The sequence below is a fragment of the Anabrus simplex genome, chromosome 1, assembly GCF_040414725.1.
Source record: "Anabrus simplex isolate iqAnaSimp1 chromosome 1, ASM4041472v1, whole genome shotgun sequence".
In the NCBI taxonomy this organism is placed as follows: domain Eukaryota; kingdom Metazoa; phylum Arthropoda; class Insecta; order Orthoptera; family Tettigoniidae; genus Anabrus; species Anabrus simplex.
Window position 1 is genome coordinate 1,524,417,094 of NC_090265.1, and position 13,073 is coordinate 1,524,430,166.

At 38.1% G+C, this 13,073-nt stretch overlaps 1 protein-coding gene across 2 annotated transcripts in view; it reads right to left on the bottom strand.

The window, feature by feature from the left end:
• Nucleotides 1-13,073, bottom strand: part of LOC136858477 (zinc finger C4H2 domain-containing protein) — a 93,460-nt gene that overhangs the window by 39,357 nt on the left and 41,030 nt on the right. For both annotated transcript variants that reach the window (XM_067138045.2, XM_067138044.2), the window contains exon 4: nucleotides 10,830-11,030. In XM_067138045.2, coding sequence (XP_066994146.2) covers nucleotides 10,830-11,030 — 201 coding nt within the window. The remainder of the gene's footprint in view (nucleotides 1-10,829; nucleotides 11,031-13,073) is intronic.

Consider the following 13,073-nt stretch of genomic DNA (forward strand, 5'->3'; position numbering starts at 1 on the left):
CATTAGATAACTGTTCCATTTTGCCATTCTCTTGTCTGTTTGTCCCCCCCACACTTCCCACACCTCACACAGAGTCTACTTGCCAACAATGACCATAATCATTCTATCCTCCACTGACGAAGGCTGCAGCCAAAAATTTTGGACCCATGTTTTTCTTTTATGTGTACTCTATCCATGCAGTTTTACAGGGTAAGTAGCTGTGTGTGTGTTTTTTCTTCTTTTTTTCTCTCTAGGATGTTAATAATGGGTACACCACCCTGCCGTTTTTACAGACAGATGTTAATAACCTAGATATGTGTTAGTTACAAAATATTAATACATATTGAGTCATTAGGAGGTCCAAATGAAAACGTAAATACTGTAAAACTGTTTATTTAAATGATAAATTTTCATTATTGTCAGCATAATTGCATCAATCACATCAGAGTTCAAATGTTTAGCTTCATTATTATGTAGTGTTGTGCGTGAGCAGTGTCTGTATTAGCATGGAATCGCATGCAAGCATTCGATCAGTGTTGCCAACTTGACATTTGTATCCCCGTCATACCAACACCCGAAAATCTGCCAGAATCCGTCAAAATACAAATAATGTTACCAACCCTGTATCTCTAGGCCTAAATAAAAAGAAAAAGAAAAATGTCAACATATTTACTTACAGGCATTGATTAAAACAGTAATCCATCCACATTATCATGATCATCTGCAATGTGCCAATTTGCATAAGATTTTGTGGTTGTGCGTAATAATGACAGCATTTTTCATACGCATAGTGGCATGCACAGTGAGAATAGAATTCGTCATCTTGGTTTTAAGCTCGTTTCTTAAGGAGGTTTTAACATTATTGAGCATACTGAAGGCGATATCATACCTGCCAACTTTACAAAACCAAAAATCAGGAGATTTTGATTTTTAAATCAGGAAAAATCAGGAGAAATCAGGAGATACAATTGGTCAAAATTGCTTATTCTACATGTCTTGCGCAACACAGTACTACGATATATTTATAACACTTATTGTCTCAAAGCCCGACTGTTGCTATACGAGGCTACAAGGCTAAAAATTACACATCTCTATTCCCTCACAGGAAGTGCATGAGTGGGATGATCGGTCTCTGATAAGCCTACCGAAAATAGTATGAACTCATGCTCCAGATGTGTGAATCAGTCATGCACTTAGATGCCATAGATTAATATATTGCATCAAGCACCCGCGCAATTATGCGAAGCGCAATGCTATTTGGATCAAATAACTAGCTGATGTACCTGTGCTTCACTACGGAATTCTCAGGAAGACTGTCCTTATAGTTTTCCCAACTGAAGTCAACATCTCATTACAACGACGCCAGTATGAATGTCGTGATTAAAAGCAATGATTTCATACGAAATATTCGATAAAATGAAAACAGCACATTTTCTCACTTTTAGCGAAAGGTACTACAGTGTCAATCTAACAGTTCAAAGTTTCAGAGCTAGAATGACCAGGCTGCAGACAGTCGCAAACACTCTTGTGTAATTATTCTGTTTAAGTGTGCACACTGCTCATTCAAATCACTACCTCCGAGTAGGGATCGAATAGCTGGAATACTATGATGATCCAGTGTGTAACGTACCAGTAGTATGAGAAAATTTATGAACCAGAAGAATGGCATGCTAAAGAAGAGAGATCTAACTCCCCACTCCCCAGCTTCTTCCCGCCAGTATTCAGGCAGGCTGTTATACTTGAAACCCAGCAGTAATCCCGTCTATCGTAGATAAATGGCAGCAGAATACACAAAGCACATCACAACAAACAATGGTCAATGTAATGCTATTGTTGATCAATTTTATGAGCTTTCTATATTGGAGGCCTTCACATTTAGTTTTCTTCTGAATCTGTGATATTAGAGCATCTAATGTAAAGTGAGTCATCCTTTCTTTCATGACTCCCACTTGTGGTATTATTCAAGCGATCGTTCCTTCATGACTCTTCATTATTATAATCTTCAAAATTTAATCACCATCACCACCAATATTATTGTAGTCAGAACAGTAAAACTGAATAAGCAAATTATCACAAAAATAATTTATTCTATTATTACCACCTATTCAATACAAGCCACGTGCTTCGTGGATGAAATCTACATAATACTATATACACTTCTCAGGGACATGTTTCGCCCCTTGTTAACGGCATCATCAGCCTGTAGGTAACCTTAAGGTCAAATGTCTGAAACATTATCTATTCATATATGGATTACAATGAAAAGTATGTTACACATTAATCCATATATGAATATGACCACTAAGATAGGTAATTTAAAAAAAAAATTGGCACCTTTCCTTAAACTACCATTTCGAACAGAGTGAATAAAATTATTTATAGCATAGACTGTAGTTCCTTATTCCCTGACTTTACATACAATTCTGTTCACCCATTTTCTCGTACATCGGCGCTGATATGGACTTAGCAAATAATAATAATAATAATAATAATAATAATAATAATAATAATAATAATAATAATAATAATAATAATAATAATAATAAATCTAAATTCATGAATATCTCTGTTATCACAGCCGGTACGGTAAAAATGTATAAGACATAAATGATAGGAAATGTAATAATATATAACTTTAGTTATGTAGTATTTATCATTAGGGCCAATAATAACATAAATATTTGAGAATTAAATTTTAGGCCTTCCCCTAAACTACCATTTCACTCAGCGCGAATAACATTATTTATGGCCTAGATTGTAGCAACTTATTCCCCGACGTTATATACCGATTTTCATTAAATTCTCTTCAGCCGTTTTCTCGTGATGAGCCTGCGCACGTACAGACAGACAGACAGACAGACAGAAATTACGGAAAATTAAAAGTTATTTCTCCTTGTTAATATGGCCACGACCGGTACGGAAATACCATTCTTTTTAAATTCTGAGCAATGTACAGACAAAACATTTTATTTATATTGAGATAAATTAAAATTAGTCAGAATTGTCTCCAAATGGCTTCTAAAATCTCTAGAAAAGTCACCCGTCGTTATCATTGAAATTATATCACTATATTACTAAGAAAGCGACTAGTCTCTAGAATCGACCAAAGAGGATGGAATCGACTAGACTGACGTGAACGAACACGAACATAGCACGCGAGAACGAGAGATTGACAATCGATATGCGCGTCGCGATATACAGGTTTCAATAAACATCGCACATTCGCGCACATTTCTCGCATTAATAAACTTCGATATTTCGTTTTAAAGCGGCCATTGAGCGAAGGACTTCCGGCCACTGACGTAAAAAAGCTGAAATGGAGGGATTTGAAAACAAATGTTTGAAGTTCACCAAAAAATCGGGAGAAAAGATAGAATATTCGGGAGGCGGGAAAAACTGTCGAAAATCGGGAGTCTCCCGCCTGAATCGGGAAAGTTGGCAGGTATGCGATATATTTCATAAAAATTTTCCGTCAGAAAATCTGTCGTCAGTGAAAGCCTGTCACCTATGTTGAAATTCCAGTCACTTTTGATGGAAATACCGTCAAGTTGGCAATGCTGCACTCAATTCTGCCCGACGTCACAAACCCACATGGCACTTCACAGCAACCAAGTGGTTAGTTCCGGTGCTACATGATTGTGAATGAATAGAACACTAGAAGTTCTCTGTTATGTCTTGCTCGCGAGTCTTTAGTTGTGGTACCATAGACAACCATTAACCCAACTCAAGGGAGATAGGGCCACCTTCCTTATTCTCCACTTGAGTAACTCCTGCCTGGCGCATCCACGTTGGGGGGGTGGGCATCCTCTACTCCAGTAGGCCGGTGTAAAAGGATGGCTAAGTTCAGGTGGGGACCCAGTCTCACGGGGTATAACGTGGAACCCATGCCCAGGGTTACGGGTGAAGACCTTAACGGTGGATCCAGCAGAGAAGGAGACCTTTGGACTGGTGGGAAAGGCAGATGAGGCAACCCATCCTCGCTGGGGTTAATTAGTTGAGGACGTAAGATGGGGTAGACGGGACTCCGTCGTGGTGAAGACAACCTGTCTAGGAGTAGGATGCTCCAAAATCAATGTCCCCAGCCAGTGGATAGGGTTGAGCGTGGGGTTAACAGCCTCACCTTGTAAAAAACGCATTGTTCAGAGGACTTCTACGAGAAAACCGGATGGAAATCAAAGACGACAAAAGCTTAGGAAAAGGACATGAGTAAGGAAAGCGGATATAAACATGGCAACATGGAATGTAAGAACAATGTTGAAACCGGGAAAAATGCAAGAAATAGTAAATGAAACAAAAAGATTTGGATACGACTTAGTAGCGATTCAGGAAATAAGATGGAAAGCGCAAGGATGTATTGAAAAGAAAGATTATAACCTCTATTACAGTGGGCCGGAAGAAAGAACAGAACAGTTCTGTACGGGATTTATAGTACATGGGAAATTGAAGAAGAGTGTAACAGGATTTGAACCCATCTCAGATAGAATATGTAAGCTTCCGATTAAGGGGAAGTTTAGGAATATAACTGTTATATCAGCACATGCACCAATTGAAGATGCAGATGAGGAAAGGAAGGAACAATTTTATGATGAGTTAATACAAACCGTTGAAGAGGGACCAAGATATGACATGATTATTATTTTAGGAGATTTTAATGCCAAAGTGGGAAAGGAAGAGTGTATGAGACCAATAGCAGGGAAATAATACACTACATGAAGAATCAAATGAGAATGGTTTTCACTTGGGATAGTTTGCAACTACGACTGGTCTTATAATTAAAAGCACATGCTTTGATCATAAGAAAATACATAAAGGAACGTGGAAGATGCCAGGAAGCACAGTGGTAAATCAAATAGATCATGTACTAGTGACTAAGAGGCATGCGGCATCCATTATTGACGTAAGGACATGCAGAGGGCCAAACTGTGATTCTGATCATTATTTAGTAAAAGCAATAGTGAGACAAAAATTGGCAACAGGACAGAGGAGACAACCTACGGAAAGAAGTAAATGGAATTTGGAAAAACTACAACAACCAGAAGGAAAACAAGAATCCCAGTCAAAAATGAATAATACTTTACAGACGACTGGACAAGTTTCTGGAATAGAGGAAAGTTCAAAGGTGCATACAAAATGCAGCACAAGAAACACTGGGTATAGCTAAAAAGAAAAGAAATGTTTGGTTTGATACGGAGTGTGAGGAAGTGATTGGAAGGAAGAATGCAGCAAGAGCAAAAATGTTACAGAGAGATACAAGGTCAAATAGGGAAAATTATGAGAAATGCAGACAAGAAGCTAGTAACATCTGTAAGAAGAAGAAAAGAGAGATGATTAAGAAGAAACTAGAGAGTATAAAGACACAAAGGTTACAGGAGAGGACAAAGGAATTCTATAATGAAAATTATTTCAGGAAGGAGTATAAGCCAAGATTGAATGGCTGTAAGAATAAAGAAGGTAAGCTATTACAGAATGAAGAGGAAATGTAAGATGGACCGAATACTTCCGAGGGCTCCTTAACACATTGCTGACCGGATGCTTGAGCTTGTCACATACCCCGTGGACCGGACATTTTTCTACTAAGCATACTAGGGTGCACTTGATTATAAAAATGTACACAAATATTAAACAAGTCAAGATTTTATCTTTAAAGTTGGTGGATCTGCCTTTACAAAACCATCTTCAGCGTCAATTCCTAACACATCATTAATGTTTACATCGTTGTCCTCGTCAGAGTCACTTGAAAAAATAAGCACACTAGGTAAATTACGGCGTGCAGAGGCTTGAATATCACTTCCACTATCACTCTCACATTCAGTTTCCATTAATTCATTATCACTATATACATTTGAATGATCATCGGCATATAATTCTTCTAAAATATCGTCGTCAGCTAACACCGTATTCCGCGGGCGCTCCATGTTGTCATTGACTGAACCGGCAGAAAGAAAGTCGATGTTTCGAAACTAAATCAAAGAATAAGAGAGGCCGTGAGTAAAAGAAAAGTGGCAGATATACATCTACGATTTATTCTACTCATTGTGCAAGTCCGAAATAGTTTAATATATGGAAACCCGTCATCCATGTGTTAACAAGGAAAGAGAAGAGGTGGAAGAAAGTGAAAGGCATATGGAGCAGAGTGGGCCAGAACAATGGTTAAATGCCCCCACATTGAAAGATGTAGAAAATGCTATTGCAAAATTAAATAACCATAAAGCAGCAGGAGAAGACGGAATAACAAGTGAACTGATTAAAAATTGTAGCAAAGAAATGCTACAAGAGATACATGAACTGATTATTAAGATTTGGGAGGAAGAACGGATACCTGATGAGTGGAATACAGGAACAATTTTCCCAATATATAAGAAGGGAAATAAATATGAATGCACTAATTATGGGGGAATTACATTACTGAATATCATCTATAAAGTATTTTCAAATATCCTATTACAATATCTGACTCCATATGCTGAAGAGAGATTGGATGAAGCACAATGTGGCTTCAGGCAAAATAGGAGCACATTAGATCAAATATTCGTGGTTCGTCAAACGATGGAAAAATGCTATGAGCATAATATAGATCTATATATGTTGTTTGTAGATTTTAGACAAGCATTTGACAGTATATACAAGGATAAGCTATATGAATATATGGAGACAATAGGAATACCACAGAAACTGATTAGGATGTTCAGAATCACTTTAGGAGAAGTAAGGGCAAAGGTGATGGTGGATGGAAGAATTGGAAATGAGTTCGCTCTTAATACAGGAGTCAGACAAGGTGATGCACTCTCAGCTACTTTGTTTAATCTGGCAATTAACCACGCAGATGATGTAGTGTTAATGGCCAGGAATGATAGATATTTGAAGGAAATGTTTCTTGAAATGGAGGAAGAAGGAAAACGGATGGGATTGGAGGTGAATGACAGTAAATCCAAGTATATGCATGTGACTGTTATAGAGGGCAGAAGAAGTCAAGATAATATGACAATAAATGGGCATAGTTTTGAGAATGTACGAAGTTTCGAGTATTTGGGAACCATGCTGACAAACAATAATAGAATAAGTGAGGAGATACATCGTAGAATAATAGCTGGAAACAGGGCCTATTATGCAAATCTTACATTATTTAAATCTCGGCTATTGTCTAAACCTACAAAATTCAAAATATATAAGACCCTTATTAGACCTGTAGTGACATATAGCTCAGAAGCCTGGAACCTTTTAGTTGATGATGCAAATAAATTAAGAATATTTGAAAGAAAGATCATTAGACGAATATATGGCCCAATTCAAGACCAGAATGGTTGGCAGATAAGGACACATGCTGAAATACAGAACATATTAGACCAGGAGAATATAGTTAGATTTATTAAGGCACAGAGACTGCAATGGCTTGGCCATGTGGAAAGAATGGAGGAAGATCGAATGCCAAGAAAAGTAGTTAAATCCCGAATAGATAAAAGACGGCGACTAGGAAGGCCCCGTAATAGATGGAGCGATGAAGTTGAAGACGACCTGAGGGCAATGAACATCCACCCATGGAGACCAGCCACTCAGGATCGAAGTAGATGGCGGACTATTGTAGAAGAAGCCAAGGCTCACACAGGGCTGTAGCGCCAGATAAGTAAAGTAAGTCTTACTCGTGATAATAACACTAAAATAGTTCAATTTCTGCATTAATATTATTGTTCATACCTTGAGGGAACAAAATTGAAATTTTATCATATTAATTTTTTTTACGTAGTATTCCCTGCCTGGCTATTCATTTCTGCCACACAGCTGATGAAACTTTCTAGGGAGAACACTGTATATATCACTCCTGCTAGCTTTCTTACCTGAGCAGAAAGGAAGAAAGAAAAGAAAGAAAAAAATGAAGTGGAATGAAAGACCAAAGGACGAAAGAATAGAAAGAAAAGTGAGGGGGGTGGGGGTGGGCAGAAGGACATACTACAACAAAGTTGATAAAACAAGAGTAAAAAGAAGTAATAATTAATGCAGTAACCAATGTACACAGATTATGAAAGTATGACACAGGCTACAGTAGAGTGAACCACCTAGTGATGAGGAGAGTACGAATTTGGCTCCTACGTAAATCTTTGATGGCTAACAACCAGGTATTCCTTAATTGACAGCCACTGTCCCTGTTGAAATTATTAGGATTTTTACGTATTTCCACCATTTCCTGAAGTGTGTTGATATTTAACCCTACCACAATGAACACAATTCTCATCATTTATGAATGACATACTGTCTCAAAATCCACACAAAATCAGTTCCTTGTATGTATTAGACCCCCCCTGGCTTTTCGAGACGAAGAAAATGAAAAAAAGAAATCTTGCATATAAGACCACTCAATGTAATTCATCAGAGATGAACAATGATTCCGCTTCAATTGCAGCTCTGATGATATCGCACAAATTTGTGAATAGTTTCATCCGTACGACGTACACAATGAAAACACGCATCGAAGCCATGCAGAAAATCTGTGTTTCGTAGTTAGGAAATGTCCACCTCCGTAGCGTAGGCCTATGACGTCGCACAAACAGGGAATAGGCCTAGCTTTGTGTCCAACCCGCGCATTGCAAGCATGCATCAGTCATGCTATATGTCTGTGTTTTATAGTTAATAATGTCTGCCAGAGTAACGGTTAGCACAATTAGCTGCCATTCTCGGGAGTCTGAGTTTGATTCCTGGTACCGTACTGCCAGAGATTTATGAATGGCAGGAAGGTTGATATGTGGTAAAAACGGCAGGCCTACATGTAAGTCCCCTCCATTGGGGGTGTGTCTAAAAAGAGCTGTAGCACCTCGGGATGAGGAAATGAGTTTACTTTAGTTGAGAAATATTCGTGGTTGTTGCTATTTATATATCAGGCGAGATCATTAACAAAGTGATTTAATATCTCGTAATTCGGGCCAATATAGGTACTTTTTGGAGAGAAGTAAGTTTAAAACATGATAAACGCTATCCAATTAAAACGATTGTTTTACTCGCCAACGTGATAAATGCGAATTTTTAAATCTTGCACTGAATCCAATAATAATAATTTTATGTCCCCACGTACTTTAAACGATTTTCGGAGACGTCAAACAAAACATACTAGGGTATGCATTAATAAAAAAAGAGACAACGAACGTACAAAATTAAACATTATGATAATAAAACGCATTACCGCCACACCTGTAGAAATCCAGAAATGCAGCAAACTTTCCTGTTATTTAGTTTTATTCTTTCTGTCGAGGAACTTTTGGCACTATCCGAGCGATAACATACCTAACCTAAACAATGTGGTCTGTCTTATCTCATGGACAGCTGTTTACATAAATCCTGATGTGATAAATGTAGAGAACAAGCATGAAATATGCTTAAAAATAAGGGTTTGGGTTTCAATAGCTGCAGTTATCAAAAGAATGTTTCCAGTCACTATGTATTACATTCGGAAATACAACCCGTAACATACGCTTGTTATCAGCTGGTGGTTTGGCACGCCTTCTAGAGCATGGCTTTATTCGGAAGGAGTGGTTTCTGCTACACATACACCAACTGGGAATATCAGAGACCATCTCCAGAAACCATTTGGGAATAGATTCACACTGTTTAGACTCTATAGTTGGGAACGAAACTATTTTTAAAAGGTTCAAAAAGACGGGACCTTGTATGCTCTCGATTGCAGTGCATGGCTCAAAGAGAATGAAGCATGGCTGATGCGGCTAACGAGAAAGCAGTGAAGATGACGTCACTTGGAATGCCGACACGCCGGTAGCAGGGCAGGGAAGTTGGCGGCGCAAGGCGATAATTTAAATGAAAGCAGTGATCAGGTTGACTGTGTGGTAGACATACTGCTCAACTGACAGACACAAATGACTGGCCATTAAGTTCTTTTGTATCAATATTGCATTATATGATAATATGATACCCTTACCCCTTTTTTCTACGGGGTTGAGTATGAAGTGAGACGAATGTTCGTAGCAAGTTTTTACGACTGTATGCCCTTCCTGACGTCAACCTCATCAGAGAAATTAACGAGATGTAACGAATGACGTGATATGAGTAACTAAAGTGGACTATATCTACTTTGTATGTAGGCCTAAAAGTCGTGTTCACCATTTATTGTCTTTTCACGTTTAGAAATACTGCCTTCCGACAAAAATAGCCAGTATAACTCAAAGACATTCATAAGTTTGTTAAAGAATAGTGTAGAATGTTTACATATACAATTTATAGCTGTTTATAGCCTATAAGTCATATGTTCGCTGCACAAAATTTGAGGTTATTGCATATTAGACCCCCCTTTACTTTTTTTGGCTGTAAAAGTGGGGGGGGGGGAAGGGGGTCTAATACACGAGTAAATACGGTACTTAAATGAATATACTGTATAATATGTTGAAGTATCTACAAGAAAACTGCAATGGTTATAATAATAAACAACTGTCTTAACAGATAATACAGCCTCCGTAGCTCAGGCAGCAGTGTGCCGGCCTCTCACCACTGGGTTCTGTGGTTCAAATCCTGGTCACTCCATGTGAGATTTGTGCTGGACAAAGCGGAGGCGGGACAGGTTTTTCTCCGGTTTTCCCTATCATCTTTCATTCCAGCAACACTCTCCATTAGCATTTCATTCATTAATCATTGCCCCAGAGGAGTGCGACAGGCTTCAGCAGCCGGCAGACTTCCTATTCTCGCCACTAGATGGGGGCTTCATTCCATTCCTGACCCGGTTGAATGACTGGAAACAGGCTGTGGATTTTCATTTTTCTTAACAGATAATAACTGCTTCACATGAGCAACTGGGTTGATTTCCATGGGAGAAGAGGAAAAGCACACCACCTTATTCAAAAATACTATACCCTTACCTGAATGTAGGTGTAGGTCCAGGTGCTGGTGGCATAGGCCTTTGTTCTGGTTTATTTGAACTTTGAACTAGTTGAATTGGTGGTTGAGATGGTGCCAGGAAGGCTGAAGCTGGTCCTTGGTGTGCCAATGCCAAACCTGAAAGGGATGGTTCCTCTCGAAGTTCAGGCCGCCAGTCGGACTTGTAATGCTTTTCAAAGTAACTAGAAGTGCAGAATAAACACCATTTTTAATAAATGAAAAAGTATGCATATGTGATTATGGTAATGAAAAAAAAAAAAACTCATACTCAGGGATTTAGATGGGTTGGTACTCAGTAATGGAAGTTCAAAAAATTGTAAAGTGAGTACCAAAAGCTACAAGGAGTTTCCATACAGGTTAGAAAGTGGTGGTACTCTCAGGTTCTCATGAATATTCTACTGATAAATATTTCGCTATATATTGGATTTCATCTAGCCAAAGAACTGCTTTAGCAGTCTAAGAAAACTAAGCTTGTTATCTTTTATTTAAAGCAGAAATTATCATTCTAGAGACCTGAAGCAAAGAGCTAAGGAGTCAAAACACATTATAAGGAGAGGAAAGAGTCAGGTATTTGTGAGATCAACTTAATATTCAAGTAAGATAATTAGAACTTACAAACAGTAGAAGGAAAGAAAAAAATGAAGAGGTAAAAAAGCCCAGACGATCCCCCACCTGTCAGTAATCAACACTTCAACACTATTGCAGTATCCACAGCAGAGTGCAAAGTAGCCTTCAACTTAGTTAATGAAATTGTGACTCCTGCTACAAGTGCTCTTTTGGTGAAACCCATACGAGATGTTTTTATAAATCTCACAGGACCCCACACTCCAGCAGTTTGATCCACCATCACATGTGAAGACTTGGTTGTCATTTGGAAAACATTCAGAAAATGACCCCAGCTCTTGGAAAAGAAAAATGATAACAGAACCTCGCTTCTATGGATCCGTGTGAAAAATGCTGAAACATTAGACAGGTACTGGTAGTTCATGGTTTCCAACTAAAGTCCAGCTTATATGTTTAAATTTACAGCAATACAGTATGTGACAGCAGAGATAATTCAAAGTCAAAATACTTTAAAAAATGTATCCGTAAATGACAACATGTGGGAAAATGAACTCTGCATGCATACATATCTTCTCCATCAATTACTTGATTTGGACATCATAAATTTATAGACTCATTTGTAAAATCAGTGGCTATTTTATGCCATTCTTAAGCACTTGTGGAGATAAATGTCTGCTGTCTAATTAAATCACATATTGTGCTGTGTTATACTTCCCCTCATGGTCTCTTCAGTGGGAAAATAATAACAAAATAATAATATTTTTACATCCCACAAATTACTTTTGATGGTTTTTGGAGACGCCAAGGTGCCAGAATTTTGTCCTGCAGGAATTCTTTTACGTGCCAGTAAATCTACCGACACGAGACTGACGTATTTGAGCACCTTCAAATACAACCAGACTGACCTGCCACGTTGGGTCAGTGGAAAAATTATGGTTTTATATACATATATATAATTGACAAATACATTGCAATCAGGAGAGATACTGGTGGCAATGCATACTTACAATAGTATGACAATGAAGTAAAATTATATAGCCCTAACATGAAACAATTCCATAAAAACAAAATACAGCATTACAGATATCAAAGCAAGAAACAATTTCTACTACATGTTCCCTTATGTTTGAAGTGTCCTTAGTACGATCCTGGGAGAGAAGATTCAAAATACTGTATGAGCCGAGAAGCCATATTTAATTACATCGATATCTTCCCTTTCTTTGAGAGTACTCCTCATTTTTGTCATATTGCTTGCATTGTCTGTAACGAAACTTCTCACATTACAGTTTACTTCACTCTCACAACTTTTCACTGAAATATCGTGTGTGTGGGGATGCCCAGATGTATCAACTGTGTTGAACAGATGTACGTACCTGTTTTCACTGGTCACAGTAACACATACAATGGGATCATTATGCACATTTGAGCATCCATCCAAGCTCATACAAAATGTATGCCCAAATAAATCCTTGAAATACTTATCTATCTCACTTTGATAAATTTCTTCAAGAAGGGATCCAGCTACTGCAGCAGATGATGGAGGAGTATAGCCAGGTCACAACATACTTACAAGTTTTCTGAATTCTGAATGATTAATGGAGCAGAAAGAACTGTTTGTAGCATGACAGAATTTTGCAAACTGTTTATACCGGTTACCACAA